The sequence below is a fragment of the Molothrus ater genome, chromosome 14 (assembly GCF_012460135.2).
Source record: "Molothrus ater isolate BHLD 08-10-18 breed brown headed cowbird chromosome 14, BPBGC_Mater_1.1, whole genome shotgun sequence".
Taxonomy (NCBI): Eukaryota; Metazoa; Chordata; class Aves; order Passeriformes; family Icteridae; genus Molothrus; species Molothrus ater.
The window spans coordinates 1,774,710-1,790,496 of NC_050491.2; the positions used below are offsets into that span (position 1 = coordinate 1,774,710).

A 15,787-nucleotide genomic window follows, 5' to 3' on the forward strand; every position below is an offset into this window, starting at 1 on the left:
TGGCATTTTGAATTTGGAAATATAACTTATATTAGCCAGATAAAACTCACGTGATTTAATTAATTGTCCAGTATTTTCCATCTCTAATCTTTGCAAAGATTGGGGGGGTTCATTGCTGGTCGTGCACTGATTTTGTTTGCCTCTGTCAAGGTGCCTTGTAAATAATTTGGAAATGTTGCAAAGAAGGAATGGAGGAATTTCACAAAGATGTAACAGACTCCAGCAGCAACAATTCTTAGGAATATTTAAGATGATTTTCTAAGATTGACATTTTCTCACTCCAATACACCTCCCTGCTTACCTTGAACACCATCTCTGCTTTTCCACCTCCAGGTGCAATCCTGAGGGGCCAAAAGTTGTGGTTTCGGAGAACACAGTCACAGGAAACAAGATCAGGAGCATTGAGAACAGCCCCATGAGGCAGGGGGATAAACCAAAGGTATGTGTGGGGTGGGATGGCCTGGGATGATGTCAGGGCATGCTCACCCCCAGCTCGTGGTTCCCAAGCTGCTGAGGGCTCTTTGCATGCTTGGAATTCCCCAGTGCTGGGATCATCCCAGATCTCTGCTGTTCACAAGTGCTGGGCTTTGGAATGATGTCACCCACCCTATTTAAACTCTCCCAAGACTTCTGGGTCAAAACCTTCTGTGTCTCCCTCAGTCTTGAGAAAGTGTGGGAGTGGTTCAGTTCGAGGGGTGCCGCCATGTGAACGCTGATGAGGACTCTGAGTTCATGAAACACTTGGAGAGTTGTTGATCCTGCCCCTCTTGGTCCTGCCCTGTTTCCTCCACTCCCAGCAGCAGGAGCTGACCAGGTGTGGGCACAGTGCCACAGGTGCCTGCTCTGATTTCCAGTGTGCAGCTCTCAGCTTGAAGCCACTTCCCTGGAACAGTGAAGGAGGGAGAACCTTCCTTGGACACTTCCCTGCCTGCTCCCCCTTCCAACAGCCCTGGGATCACCCTGCCTGTGGGAACTGCAGAGATCCCAGCAGGATTCCCTGTTCAGTGTCCCCAGGTGCCTGTGGTGACACTGGCTGATGTTCCACACCTCCAGGCTGGCAATGTGCAGTGGATTTGGGGCCTCCTGGCTCTGCTGGGCTCTGGCTGGGATCACCTGCTGGACTTGCAGTGGGTTTGCAGCTCCAGCTTTGGAGGTGGATGTTCCAGATGGTTCAGTGTCTGATCCTGCAGGGTGCTGGATCCAATCCTGGCTCACCTTTGAGCATGGGAGAATCCTTGAGTTAGTCCCATGCTTAAAGTTAAGCACAAAGCTAAAGTGCTCTCCTGGACTGGCTCCAGACAAAATCAGCATCTGGCAGGATCAGTGCCTCAGCCATCTGCTCTTTCTCAGGAGACTTTCCAGTTCTAAACATAATCCAAACCAGAGCTCTGGAAACATGGAGCTTGGGCTGGGAAGGAGAAAATCAGTGTTTGCCTCTCATTCCTGAGTTTTTCCATTGCTGGGAGATATTTATAAATTGGATTTATTTAGATGGCATAGTGCCCCTTAAGCTCTGGCTTTAATGTATTCTTTAAGAATTTTACATCTTAGGTAAAAGCAACCCCCTAAAAGTGCTAATTATTTATAAAAATGGAGGTTTGTGATATTTACCTTCAAAGTTTCTTCTTTTTGTAAAACTTTTTGGTTGCTGCATGGGCTGACAAGAGCTTTGAGACTCTCAGAGCTACTGTTTCTCTCCATATATATTATATGTATGTAATCAGCTTTTACATATTTCATTATTAAAGTTAGGAGCTACATAATTTTACAATTTATAGTACACTCATTCTTTTTCTGCCTGGCTGAAAACACAGTCTGAGGTGTTTCCTATTAATTCTTATGTCCTGATTAAGATTTATTCAAATTAATATAACTAAATTATAGGAATCTCAGGTTTCACTCCCTGCTTATATTGCAGACAGTTCCTCTCCTTCCCCCTTTCTGAAGTTCAAGACTGTGTTAATTGGAGTCTTTGTATTATAGAATATAATTTTTTAAGAGTCTGAGGGAAGAGGAATGGGACAGACAGGAACCAGCCCAATCCATTCCCACCATGTCCCAGCAAGTAATTCCCCTACACTGACCAAGGAGATGAAAAAATAAAGATGCTGGAGTCTGAGCTTTCAGGAACTGTGTTAGGAACCTGGGATTAGCTGAGGTTGGGGATTTTCCTGTGGGATTTGAGCTGTCCCATGAGCACTGGAGTTCCAGAAGGTGGAATTCATCTGGGCTCTAGGATTTGTCAGCACCAAGAGTTCCCCCTTGGGAGCTGAGGCACTAAAAGCTGGTCCAGCCACATGTGGAAACTTGCATTAACTGTTTAGAGCTGCTAAAAATATGGAATAACTCCCCTGGAATCACCAGATCCAGAAATTTGCCCAAAGCAAGCTGGCAGGGCAGCAAGCAGTGTTTTTTCCTGCAAACCCCTGGTGCTCTTTGATCACATGAAACTCTTCAGACATCTCCTGACAGAAGTGCCATGTAAAATTGAGCTCTCCTGTCATCATCCTCATCATGATTATTCCATGAGTATTCCACAGATAGAGAAGTGAATTTCACCTCCTCCTGCTTTCCTAAGCCTGAGTCTCACTCCTGAGGAGAGGCACGAGGTTATGGCTCAGGTATTGATGCACTTTGGTGAAGTTTTGGTCAAACAGTGCCCAATGAAATGGTCACACAGCTGAGGCAGTTGCACTGTGATCGTTTCATCTTCCCTGGGGTTTGGAGTCCACCTGAACCTCTCACTTTGGGAGTTAAAGCACTGCAGGGCTCCTCTGAATCTGCTTTTTCACACCAGGTGTGACACCCGTGACTGCAGGAATTGCCTGACTTTTCAAGTACAAGGAGCTAGGTTGCTATTTTATTTTCTTTCCTGTTAGCAAAATAACAAACTGGCCTGAGCTTGGGACCAGCAGAAGGGAATAGCAAGACTCATGCATAATTCAGCTCTCTCTGGGGGGTTCTTTTCATCTCTTTTCTCCCTTTCATGTCTATATGAGAGTGGCCAGGCCACGTGGGTGTTTCTGCTGGTGAAATTCACAACCACTCAAGAAAACTGACCCAAAAATGCCAAGTTTAGACCTCCTGAAGGAACAAAAAGTCTCCATTAGAGCAGTGGGATGTGTGTGGTGAGAAGTGTGTGAGCAGCTCAGGCAGGCTGTTCAAATCTGTCACTTCCAGGAACTTCTCCAGCCCTGTCACCCCAGGCTGCCAGGAAGGGGACAGCACAGGGAGGGGTTTGGGACACAGCAGCCATCCCTGGGGATCAGCCCAGCTGTGTCAGGCACTGCCCAGGCACAGGAGCTGTCCTTGGTGGGTCTGGTGAGAGCCTGGCCAGCAGCAGGGACATCAGAACTGCCCCTTTGTCAAATTCCCTGACCTTCTAAATTCACAACCACTCAAGAAAAGTGACCCCAAAATGCCAAGTTTTGACCTCCTGAAGGAATAAAAAGAACAAAAAATCTGCAGTCACTGGAGGAGGAGCAGGGGGTGGTGATTGCTCAGGACCAGCCAGGATTTACCCACCTGCTCCAGGGGCTGGAAGGTGATCAGTCCCTCCATGGCACAGTTAACCTGCAGTTAGCCCAGTCCCCAGCAGCTTTCCTGACCTCCCAGTGCTGCCAGCAGCTCTGCTCACCCTGAGGAAGGCACTGGCTGCTCCCCTTTCCCAGGGACAGAACCCCCCCTGGCAGAGATGGGAGCAAAGCTGGCAACTCTCAGGCAGCTGCCAGCTTCTCTCCTCACTCATGCTCAGTCCATCCTTTAGCATGTTTTGAGTGAATGAACTCCAGCCCTGGCTCAGGACTGTCAGGCTGTGCAAACAAGTGCTGTGCTGTGCCACTCAAGTGGATGGATTAGCAGTGAGCTGAATGCTTTCTGTGCAGGGTTCCTGCTCAAGTTCTGTAATTCCATCCCCCTGTAGCCACCTCCAGCCCTGCTCTGCCAGAGTCAGACAGCTGAGAAGTTTTCCACCCACATTTTGCACTCCTCATCCTGCCCACGGCGAGCTAACGAAGTGAAAGAAGAAGGATTGTTAACTACAGCTCTGGGGTGGGGAGGGGCAGACAAAGGAAAGAGAAAGCAAGGAAGAACAAGAGATATTAATTCAGGCTGGCTCCAGCTTAAGAAAGGCCTTGTTGCTCTGTCCTCACTACAAGATGTCTTAAAACACTCACAGTGCATGGCTGGGGAATGTTACTTGGCTGCTTCTAAAATAACTTATTTTTATCAGTTTGAGAACATTACATATGGACTTAATTGAACTACTCCATCAGGAGTTTTCCCAGCAGCAAGTTCTATTTACTTGTCAGAGCTGTTCTTCAGAAATCATTCATTTTATTCCTTGGCTTATTGAGCTTCAAACTGAGTTTATTCTTTCCTAGTAATTATTTATTAGCTAATAATCCCTTCCTTGGGCTCGCAGTATTGGGTGGCCTTTAGGTTAAGTAATAGGAAATGGAGTCCTTAATTCCAAATCCAACCCAGGCAATGCAGCCTGGGATGTGTTTGGTTTGCAGTGAACTCCCAGGATCCCATCCAGCTCCCACTAGGAGGATGTCTAGACACGGCATGCCAATAATTTGTTATTAATTAGCCCTGTGCCAGCACTGCCTGCACAGGAGCTGAGGGTGAGACATCCTTGTGGCACTGCTGCTCATAGGGCCAGGGAAGCTGGAAACTGCACCTTTCCAGGCTGTAAATAGTTCATTGATGGCATTTTCAGTGCAGAGGCACAAAATTTTAAGGCAGATGCAGGTTTCACATCAATCATTATCCAGCTCAGCAGAGAGTGCTGTGCTCTGGGTTTTCTGAGAAGCAGCTGTGGAGTGAGCCCTGCCTTGATCATGGAATCAATCCCAGAGGGGTTTGGGGTGTGAGGGACTCAGAGACCCTCCAGTGCCACCCCTGCCATGGCAGGGACACCTCCTACTGTCCCAGGTTCTCTTGGGCACTGCCAGGGATCCAGGGGCAGCCCCAGCTGCTCTGGGCACCTGTGCCAGGGCCTGCCCACCCTGCCAGGGAACAATTCCCAATTCCCAATATCCCATCCATCCCTGCCCTCTGGCACTGGGAGCCATTCCCTGTGTGCTGTCCCTCCATCCCTTGTCCCCAGTCCCTCTGCAGCTCTCCTGGAGCCCCTTCAGGCCCTGCCAGGGGCTCTGAGCTCTCCCTGGAGCTTCTCCTGTCCAGGTGAGCACCCCCAGCTCTCCCAGCCCAGCTCCAGCCCTGGAGCAGCTCCGTGGCCTCCTCTGAACTCACTCCAACATGTCTCAAGCTTTTCTACCCTGGCTATGATTCCAGGAGTGGAAAATACTTCTCCAGGTGCAGGGACTAAGCACACACAGGGATTATCCCCTCAGAATTTTTCCACTGTCTGCTAAAGGTCCCCAGATTCTGGGATTGTGCCCCTGCAGAGTCCAACAGTTTGCACTGTTAATAATGGAGGAAGATCCCTGAGTTTGGGTGCTCAGTTAAAACCATTTTTTCATTAGGGATGGCATTTAGAAGAACAAAATCCTTATCCCAACCTGCCACTGTGACCAAACACACACAGACTTCAAATTTCAGCTACCAAACCAACCAGGATTAAATTAGTTTGACCACTGAGAACTTTATTTCAGATGTTGGAAAGATAACTGAGCTCCCAGGCTCAGGGATTTACCCAGGACCACACAACTGGAGTGAAAGGTTGATACAGAATGATTTCAAGGGATTCATCTTACAAGAAAATCACTCAAAATCCTGAATTGCCAGCTCTGGGATCACATGCAGGTCTCCACTGGGTGCTGTTGGTTTAAAAGTCTCAGTCTGGAGGGCTCTGGGAGGTGCCAGTTGTGGGCCCAGGCAGGGAAGTCCCTGACCTCTGGTGCCCAGGTGTGTAAGGATTTGGGATCCAAGTGCACAACAATGACCAGAGCATCCAAATAAGAAAATTACTTTCTCTCTATTCCTCAATAGTTTGGTTTGTTTTGTTTTGTTTTCCTCTATTCCTCAGTAGTTTTGTTCCCCAAGAATTTGTCCCCAGATTGTTTCCCACTGTCATTTACCATCTTTTTCACCTTCATATCTAGACACAACTGAGATTAGCTCCAATGAGGTCTCAGGATAGCTATTTGCTCTTTTTTTTTTTTTTCTGTTTTCCCACTGTCCTGCCAGACTTTTCCTGAGTTATGGAGTTGGAGATATCAGCATCTGTCTGTGTGTGTGCTCATGAGCATTTACCTCTGGGCCACCAAGCAGCTTGAGGCATTGCATCAGTGTTTAGAAGAGCCATAGTGTCACCCCTAACACTTTGGACATGTCCCAAAATGGATATTTTATGATTTTGCCTGGCTCTGCAGTGTTATCCTCCACTTCCCAGCTAGAGCTGTCACTTGGGAAGACTAATTGCTGTTAAAAAGCTGTCCAAATGTACCCCCTCCTGCCCTCAGCACGTACATTTACATTGCCTTGTGCTCTTCCCAAACATGAAATGCTCAGCTCCAGCAGCCATGAGGAGGAAGATGCTGGTCCTGATTCAGCAGGAATTCCAGAGTGCTGCTCAGGGCTCTGCATGTGCTCCTTCCCAGCCCATGGCCCTGGGCCACTGCTCCAGGAGCAGCAGCAGGAGGAGGAGCAGGCTGCTCTTATGGCCAGGCTGGTTTTATAGCCAAGGCAGAGCTCTTTTCACAGCAGAAATCACTCAGGACTGCACAGCTCTTTCTGTGCCGGACACCAGAGGGAGTTGGGTGTGCTGCTCTCCTTTTTCACCCCTAAATTTGGGGGTTCCCCATTCTTCCCATGAAAAGTAAAGACTTTTCCACTTAGCCCTTATTCTACTGCAAATGCTCACCATCAGAATGGCAAATGCACATGGGATCAAAACCTTTGGAACTCATTTCCCTGCAGGATTTAAAGTGCCAGATCTCAGCAAATCTTAAATAACTCAGAAAATTCATCCCACACAGCTCTAGACACACTCATAGGGCAGCTTTAGGAGGGGTAAAGGAATGTCTTGTGCGAGTTTAGTTTAGGATATTAAAAAGAAAGTCCAGAGATGCTTCTGTGCACTTCAAAGAGCTCTCTGGAGATAAGGACAAAGGGCCAGAGGGTGTTATAAGTTTTGATTCTCAAAGGCCTTAGAGAGGATGGCAAAGAAAGTGATATTTGTTCCAAATGTGAGGGCTCAGAGCTCCTCAGGTGAATGGCTGCAGGGGAAGCAGAGGAATCCTGCAAGAACATCTCTGTCTTGGTGGCTCAGGCCCTGTTTTCCTGCTCACACTCCAAAGGAATACAAGGAATAATTAAAGGCTTGGTCTGTGGATGTTCCTGTATGATCCTGAGAGGCTGCACTGACAGGGACAGGGCAGTGCCACATGCCTGGGCCTTGGGAGGTATAAGGAGCACAGGTTCTTAAGGACATGTTTGAGCTCAGTCCCAGAAATAACAGAACCCCCTCCTTTTCTGATGTGGTGAAGCTCAGGACAATGCTCCTTCCTTCCCCATGCTCCTCCCTGTCTGCACTTGCTGAGTGTTACAGCACTGGCAGCTTCTCCAGGGCTCCCTTCCTCACTGAACCAGTCCTGTGCAGCCCCAGGGAAGGGGTTTGGACTCAAGGGGCTCCCAGCACAAAGGGGCCACATCATTCCCTCCCTTCTCTGAGGGGAAAAACAAAATGCTGCAATACTCTTTGTACCACATCCATAGGAATTACCTGCTTCCCATGCAAATGTGGGCATTCCCCACAGAACCCAGAGCTGAAAAGCAGCAAAGGGAATAGTTGGTGGTTGTGGGACTGTGTTTGGATGGATCCTCCAGGCCCTTCCCTTCAGTTTTTTCCTTGATGTTGTCACATAAAGACCTTGGCAGGTCCCTGTTTTTCATGGGTAAGACAGGGGGAAAAGGAAGGGGAAGGTTTAGGAATGAGGAGGGAATTGGGCTGAGATGACAAGAGACAAAAACCAAGTAGCAGCACTTGTCAGGGACTTTCGCCTGTTATTAACTAGAAACAATTTTCTACCCTCACACACCCTCAGAGCCATTCCCTGTGTTCTCTTTGTGGGCAGATTGTGAGCACCCTCAGCATGGAGGACAGCAGTGCCTCAGGGATCTATTACTGCGTGGCTGCCAACAAGGTGGGCGAGGAGGAGCGGAGCATCGCCTTCTACGTGTCAGGTGAGCACCAACACCGCCCCACAGGCACGGCTGCTGCTGCTCTGACTTCCCTGGGAGCCTGCTGAGCGCTGCTTCAGACTCCTGGCCATCCCTGTGTGTTGTTTTTTTTGAGCATTCCCAGGCTCCTCACCCCACCCAAGGCAGGTTGGACATGTCCAGCCCCAAAGGCTCTTTGCCCTTTGCAGCTGCAGCCCCAAGTCCCTCTCTGTGCCTTAAAGCAGCACTGGTGACATTTGAGAACTGTCCTTAGGAAACCTCTGGCAAAGCTGAAGCTTTTGTGGTGTTGCAGAGGCCTGGAGCCTCTCCCTGAGCCAGGAGAAAGGTTGGTCCCCAAGGAAATCAGCAGGCACACAAAGGTGAGCGAGGCCAGGATGCAGCCCAGTCCAGGCTGGTGGCACTGTGACATTGGAGCCCTGCCTGGGCCTCTGCAGTGCCCTTTGTGCAGGGAGGAGGTTCTCCAAAGAACACAAATCCAAACAAATATCCACTTAACCTTTCAGCACAGGGATTCTTTAGGAGTGAGATCAACATCTACATCATGCTTTCAGGAGAGATGGCAGCTCAAAAAGAGAGGAGAGTCTAAGGACAGTCTCATTCAAGTGCTCACCCAGAACAAACTGAAACGTTTCTGTGCTCACTTTCTGGATGAGTGGATGCTGGCTGCCAGGATTTGCATCAAAATATCGATTTTTAGAACAAAGAGTGCAGAAATGTCCTGGAAAGTAAATGTCTGATTCTCACTGCTTGGGTCTTTGCCCATGAACAAGTTGGGAGGGCAGAGCTCGCTCGTGGCAGGGATCTGCACTCCTGTGCCTCTCCTCCCTCCTGGCTGGTTTGACTCCATTGCTCCAAAGGAATCCAGCACCTTTCAAACCCTTCCAGCCAAAAAAGGACTCACCAAACACTGTTCCCATTGGTGTTACACAATGTGCCAAGAGAAAAATGCCATCCAACAATAATGAAGCAGGAGCCATGGAGGGCAAAGATTTCACCTCCGTTAGAGGTGACAGGAGACAGGAGAGGCTTTCAGCCTCCAAAAGATATTTCCCAAAGTCCCAACTCTCATTTCCTCAGGGAAATGCCCTTCAAGGTGCATTTTTGGGAGACACAGCTCAGGTATAAGAGATCCCCAAGATGTCCAAGGCAGGCTGAAGACCAGCTATTAATTTTCTACCTCACCCCTTCCAAGTGTTGAGTGTCCTGCTGGGAATTCTGCCAGCTGCTATGTCTGGGTGGGTTATCCAACTGAACACAGAACTGCCACACTTGGTGACTAAACCCAAAGAAATAAGCCAGGAGCATAAGGTCAGATCCAAAGGGTTAGATCATTCCATGCACCTTGCACAACTCTGGTTTATTTTAATTATAAAGTTATGTAGGGGGGTTTTTTTCCACCCACGGTGAGGTAATATTTCAAATTTTTTATTTGAAGATCCATCTAGTGATGTTTTGAGACACAAGTGGTTTAATCATGCAGTTTGAATGATGAAGGAAATGAATCACTGGGTGAAATTACTGACAGTGGTTATGGTGGGAATGTCTCCATTCACCCAAGCAGAGCAGGAGGTGAACAGGCCTTGGCCAGGCAGATGTGTTCCAGCCTGGGAAGGAAAACTGGAAGTCTGCACCATTCTGGGGAAGAGGCAAATGCTGACCAAGCATGACTGGCTTTTGGAAGTGCTGTATTTAAAAATAGTGGTGTTTATGGATTAGAAAGGAATGAAAACTTTCTAAATGCGGCTGTCCTGGTGCTAAACTAGGTCATGCTGCAGCAGTGAGCAGCAGCAGTGCCTGCTGTGGGCTCCCTCTGAGTGCTGCTGCAGCAGGGCCAGGCTGTGGGGAGAGCTCTGCAGGTCATCCTCACACCTGGAACAGCTGGAGCAGCTCCAGGTTCCTCTGCCCAGGAGTCTTCTCCTGTCTCAGTGTTGAGGGACATCCAGGGATGGCCTGAGAGGTTCCAGGCAGAGGAGGCCCAACAGCACAAGGCTCTGAGTTGGTCACTTTATGGGTTTGAGGGGTTCATTCTGTGCAGGCCAAACCTCAGGGCTGAGCTGAAGGCTGGGGTAGAGCTTGAGAGCACATGAGCAACATGTAGGGCTTTGGGGCATCTGGGAAATGTTTGTAGCATGTCACAGATCTCTGCAAAGCAGCTCCAAGTGTGGCACCCCTCAGTTCATTCAGCAATTTGCTGATTTTAAAGACCTGCTCTCCCATTATCTCCTACCAACAAATGAGCTGCTGCTCCCTGAGCTGCTTTCAGACCTTCTGGCTGAGCTGGGCTTAACTCACTTCTTCCTGGTAAGAGATCTGAGGATCACACAGAGGCTGAACTCCCTCAAATCCCTGTTCCACTGGGGCAGGGTTGAGATCTTTTCACAGGACATGGCAAAACGTTCCAGGGACATTTCCTCAGGTGTTGTCCAGGCTGCTTTCTGGGGATGTGCTCACTTCAGTCTGATGTTTTCACCACCACCACCACCACCACCACTTTAATTTCAGAAAAATTAATTTATCCCTGTGGAATAATTGTCAGCAACCATTTTGTTCTTCCACTGCAGAACCCCCACAAAAACTCCCACGGACACCAGAATTAGCACTGGGCTCTATTTTTAAATCATTTCTCTGCCAGCAGAGTTCATTTCATGAGGGGTCAGCAGGGTTTGGAGATCACTCAGAATCCAAACCTTATAAGGGGTCCAGAGTGATGAGAAATCTCACGATGCAGTGGCAGCCCCTCCTGCAGATGTCCTGGCTGTCACTGTCCCTCTGCAGTCTCTCCTAAAGGCATTTATCCATCGTGTCCTGGCCCAACTCCTAATCCAGGAGTTTTGTTTTGTGTCAATCCAATCAAGATCTGACCCCTGCCTGCCTTTCCCACCCCCGCTCTGACTCCAGAGTTCCCATTTAAGCCTTGGGTGAGCCACCAGATGCTCAGAGATGTCATTGTCCAGCTCCAAAGGACATTCCAAGCAGGCTGCAAACTCCTCAGTGCAGGGAAAAGCTGCCCTGGTGTCTCCTGCAGGGATTCTCTGCCATGGACAAGTGTCATTTAATGTCATTTAATGTCATTTAATGTCTAATCTCTGCTCTGCACCTTGGAAAGGGCAGCTCCACAGAGCAGCAGGTCCAGAGTAAATCAAATTCCAGCCTTTGTCTGACTGCACTACATTCAGCAAAGTGGGATCCCACCCATCTGAAAACTCAGAATGTTCTGGGAATAGAAATGAATTATGATAAGAATAACAAATAATAACCATAGCCCTTTTTTCAAGGGTTTATCTGATTGCCAAAACAACTGAGAAAAATGGAGTTAAAGATTTCTGCCCGAAAGAAAATATTGCATTTCCAGCAGGAGATAAAAATCTGCTCTCAGATGGCAGAACAATGGATGAGCTGGGCTGTTCTAGGAGTTTGTGCCACTCCAAAGTGCTCATTCCCGAGGTGTTGACAGGATTCCTGACAAGCACCACTGCTCCAGATAGAGGGGCTCCCCTTCCCTCCATCCCTGTTCCTGGTGCCACCCCCCCTGCCAGGCCCAGCGCTGGAATTTGGGTAAGAGCAGAAGTTTTGAATTACACAGATTATTGTGCAAAGCACAGGAAATTAAAAACAATTAATTCCTTGTAAATACAAATGGAGCCAGCCTTGCCTTTGATTTATGCTGCCTTTTTACCTCCCCCCAATGGCTCCTTTCCCTCTTTCGCCACGGAATCTCACACGGTGGAGAGGGAAATTCGCAGCTACTATGCTGTAACCCAACACCTGAGACAAATGTTTGGTGACTGCAGATAAAAGGGAAAAGGCCCTGTGGTGCATTCTTTCAGCCAACTTATTAGGAGCCTTCTAAAACACAGTATCTGTTCAGAGAAAGGAAGTTAATCACTGCTCAGGTTCAGGATTATGTAAGCAAAGCTGTCTGAGAGATGAACTGACTTGAAATGTGCTCTCCAAGCTGCACTCACTCCCCTGATAATCCAGGTAGGAGGAGAAAAGAGAGAGAGGAGAGCATGAAAAGATAGAGCAGAGCAACTTCTTTTTTCCTCTCTTTTTCCTTCCACTGCAATGAAAATTAATGAATATTCTATTGGAGCTGAAAGAGCTGCTTGAAAGGCAAACAAGATGGGAGAGAATAGCACAGGTTCCAGCTAAAAATATTCAAAATGCTAAATAAAAAATGTCAGGAGAAGGAATGATAAGAAAAACAAGCCAGGCCTCTGCTCCCAGAATGTTAAGTTGGTAGAAAAAAAAAACCCTGGCAACTTTCAAGTCCAGCAACAAAGCAAAACTATGGAGCATCCTTCAAAACTCAGGGCTTGGGAATGGACACATCCCATTTATTGGGAATTTGCACCAAAGTGCTGCAGCCCAAGCTGTGCCATGCCCAAGGCAGGCTCATTCCAAGGGATGCTGCACTTGTTCCATGTTTTGGCTGGAGAGATTCAGGAGATGTGAACTGCTGCTCATGCCACAGCCCAGTGTCTCACTGGCTCTCAGTCTGCCCTTTTGGAGAGCCCTGGCTGGCCTCAGACATTCCTCCCATGTCAATAGGAAGGATTTGGACGTGTTGGGAGCACAGGACATCAGGAGGGAGCAGTGTCACACAAGGCAGCCTGAGCACACAGCTGGCACCAAGAGAGAGCAACTGAGCCTAACAACACCCTGCAGAGAGCAAACTGCAACTCCAGCACAAGGAAAGAAGAGCAAAATAACAATTTCCACAGCTGTGGCCTGAGGGGGTCTCTTCTCTTTTTGGATCTTTTGGGAAATATTTCTGGTGCCAGTCTTTAAAAACCATGAAGCAAAAGCTCATGGGTTCTACTCCAGATGACTTGGGAAGAAGAGAGACTTTTTAATCATATCTGAAAGCTCCTCCAGGGCTCTGTATTTTATAGAATGTGTGCTTTATTATAAGGCAGATTGGTTATTTCAGCAGCCTCACTGTTTCTGCTCAGCTGCAGCTTCTGCAGAACTTTCTGCAGTGGGAGCCCCTGGCCAGATTCCAGGTGGAATTTGCAGATGGCAAATGCAGTGCACACTTGTTCTGCTTCACTCCTGGCCCTCTCTGAGTCCCACCAGCTCATCCTGGCTTCAGGAAGCATCTCACCAACAGCTTGGCACTGAATCATCTCTCAGATTTAGGGCAAACCTGTTCCTGTTCAGAAGGTGACCCAGAGTGAGCCCTCCCAAGGGCCCCATCCCTGGTAACATTGATAAGAGGTTCCTCACAACTCTCAGTTGCTTGAAAATCCTGACCTAGCAGACAGCAGAATAATTCCAGATCACTGTGGGAATCCATGAACTTTCATTCAGGTGGATAGAGCCCTAAAATTAACAAAATCCCAAGGCAATAAGTATCCTCCAGCCCCAATTTACTTGCAGGTCTCTGGCAGCTACTGCAGGGCAGGCTCTGGCCTTCCACTCAGTTGTTCTTGTTTTCAGATGGATTCAGTTTGCCACTTCAGGAAAATTGATTTTTTAAAACTATTTTTCTGGAGTGAAAAGTTACTAAAAATATACCAAGAAACAGCTCACTCATGGCTTGGTCAGAGTCATGACTCAGAATACTTCTCTGCTAAACATAAGGCCTCAAGGATTTAGACATCATTAGATCAGCTAATCCATCAGTGATCAAGTAAATATGCAGCATTCACATGTGATGGAAATAAATATTGGCACAGTTGGAATAAGAGAGAATTGAGGAGTCTGTTCAGTGGGGAAGAAGGTGTTGCTCCTGAGGGGATGGGAATGGGTTTCTTTATTCCTCTGCAATTAATGCTTTCCAGCCCTGATTGTGGAGAGGGAAGAGCTCACATTAATCTACTTGGATAGAAACAGCTCCTGATTAAAGTCTCTCAGTCCATTAACTCCTTCTATTTATAAGCTTTCAATTCATTACCTTAGAATGCTGAGGGCTGGACTAGCACAGGGCAGTGAGAGGAACTTTCACTTCCCTAATTCCCAGCTCCAGTGCCTGTTTCCACATTTCCATGACTGAGGGAGATGGGGTTGTTTATCCTGGGGAAAAGGAGACTCAGGGATGACCTTAGCACTTTCTACAACTCCCTGAAAGGTGCCTGTGCTCAGGTGGGGCTGGGCTCTTTCTCCAGGAACTGACAGTTTCAAGGACTGCACCAAGGGAAATACAGGTTGGATGTTAGGAAAAGTTTTTTACAGAAAGGGTGAGAAAGTTCTGGAATGGCTGCCCAGGGAGGTGGTGGAGTGCCCATGCCTGGGTGTGTTTAACAAAGCCTGGATGTGGCACTGGCTGCCAGGGTTTGGCTGAGCTCTTGGGGCTGGGCTGGACCCCATGATCTTGAAGGTTTCTTCCAACCTGGTCATTCTGTGAATTCTGTGAATTCTGTGCCTCATGAAACCTGGCTTCTTCCATTGCTGCTAGAAATTTGACCCCCAAATCGCAGCCAGGCAGCCAAAGATTATCTCAGCTGGGATTTGATTCCTGACATGTTTTCCCTTCCTCCTAGATGTGCCCTCTGGGTTGCAAACTCCCTCCCAAGTCACAGCCATCGTGGGCAATGACGTCCAGCTGACCTGCCGGGCCTCCAAGTACATCTACACCCACCTGGCCTGGTACTACCCCTCCTCAGAGGCAGCTCCCAGCCACTCTGTGGTCAGGAAAATGGACAAATATTCCATCTCCTTGACCCTGCTCATTGCCAACGTCACGAGGGAGCAGAGTGGCCTCTACAAGTGCCGAGCCCAGAACGAGCAGAACAGCACGGACACGCTGGAGCAGCACAGCCAGCTCCTGGTCAGAGGTATGTGCCAGGGGACAGTGGCACTGGGACGTGTCCTAACACACACCCTGTGTCCTGCTCTGCTTTGCTTCTGTCATTTACTCTGTGTGGATTGACAGCCTGACATGGAGAACACTCACCCAGCCACTGCTGGCTTTGGGTAAAATATTTGAGATCACATTAAGGTGATTTCAGCAGCATTTCTCTTCCCAGCTCCATGCTGGGTGCAGATTTAGAGTTGGCTGAGGACAAAAAGCATCACCCACCATTTGCTGAAAGCACAGCTGTAGCTTGGGATGCTCACCCCTGATCTGTATGACTTTGGTACCCACTCTCAGCTGCCAGGATGAGATACCTGAATAGATTTGGACTCAGCAGATCCCAAATGTCCCTGGACAAGTGTAAAATCAAGTGACATGTGCCATTTATTCTGGGTGAGAGGGATGCACTTTGTTATAACAATTATTTTCTTACTTACACCCAAGCCCCCAAATCTTTTCATTTCACTGAGATCCTCCAGCCTGGTTCTGTTGGCTGTGGGAATACAAAGGGCAGGACACTTCTGCCAGTAGGAAGTCACTGAAAATTAGTGAAGTTTCTTCTGCTTCAGAGTGAAGAAGGTGGGTGATCATCTCTAAGCCTCCTCAGAAGACAAAGGGCTGCTGGCATGGGGAATGGATAGATTTATTAACCACCTTCCAATGGTGAAGAAAACAAAAGCACAGAACTGGAGCAGAACTGAGACATGCAGCAGCAAGTCAGGGAGCAGGAGTCAGAGTGCTTCAGAAGCTGAACCAGCCAGGGATTTTCAGACTGGCTCCTGTGGCTCAGAGGCACTGCAGAGTCCCTCAGCACAGCCCAGTGCTGCCCTCAGCCTT

General features: G+C 48.3%; 1 protein-coding gene across 1 annotated transcript in view; it reads left to right on the top strand.

The window, feature by feature from the left end:
- LOC118698642 (vascular endothelial growth factor receptor kdr-like) overlaps positions 1 to 15,787 on the top strand; it is a 129,718-nt gene that overhangs the window by 73,940 nt on the left and 39,991 nt on the right. Inside the window, exons 11-13 of the mRNA XM_036402101.2 lie at positions 334 to 439; positions 8,046 to 8,154; positions 14,637 to 14,930. Coding sequence (XP_036257994.1) covers positions 334 to 439; positions 8,046 to 8,154; positions 14,637 to 14,930 — 509 coding nt within the window. The remainder of the gene's footprint in view (positions 1 to 333; positions 440 to 8,045; positions 8,155 to 14,636; positions 14,931 to 15,787) is intronic.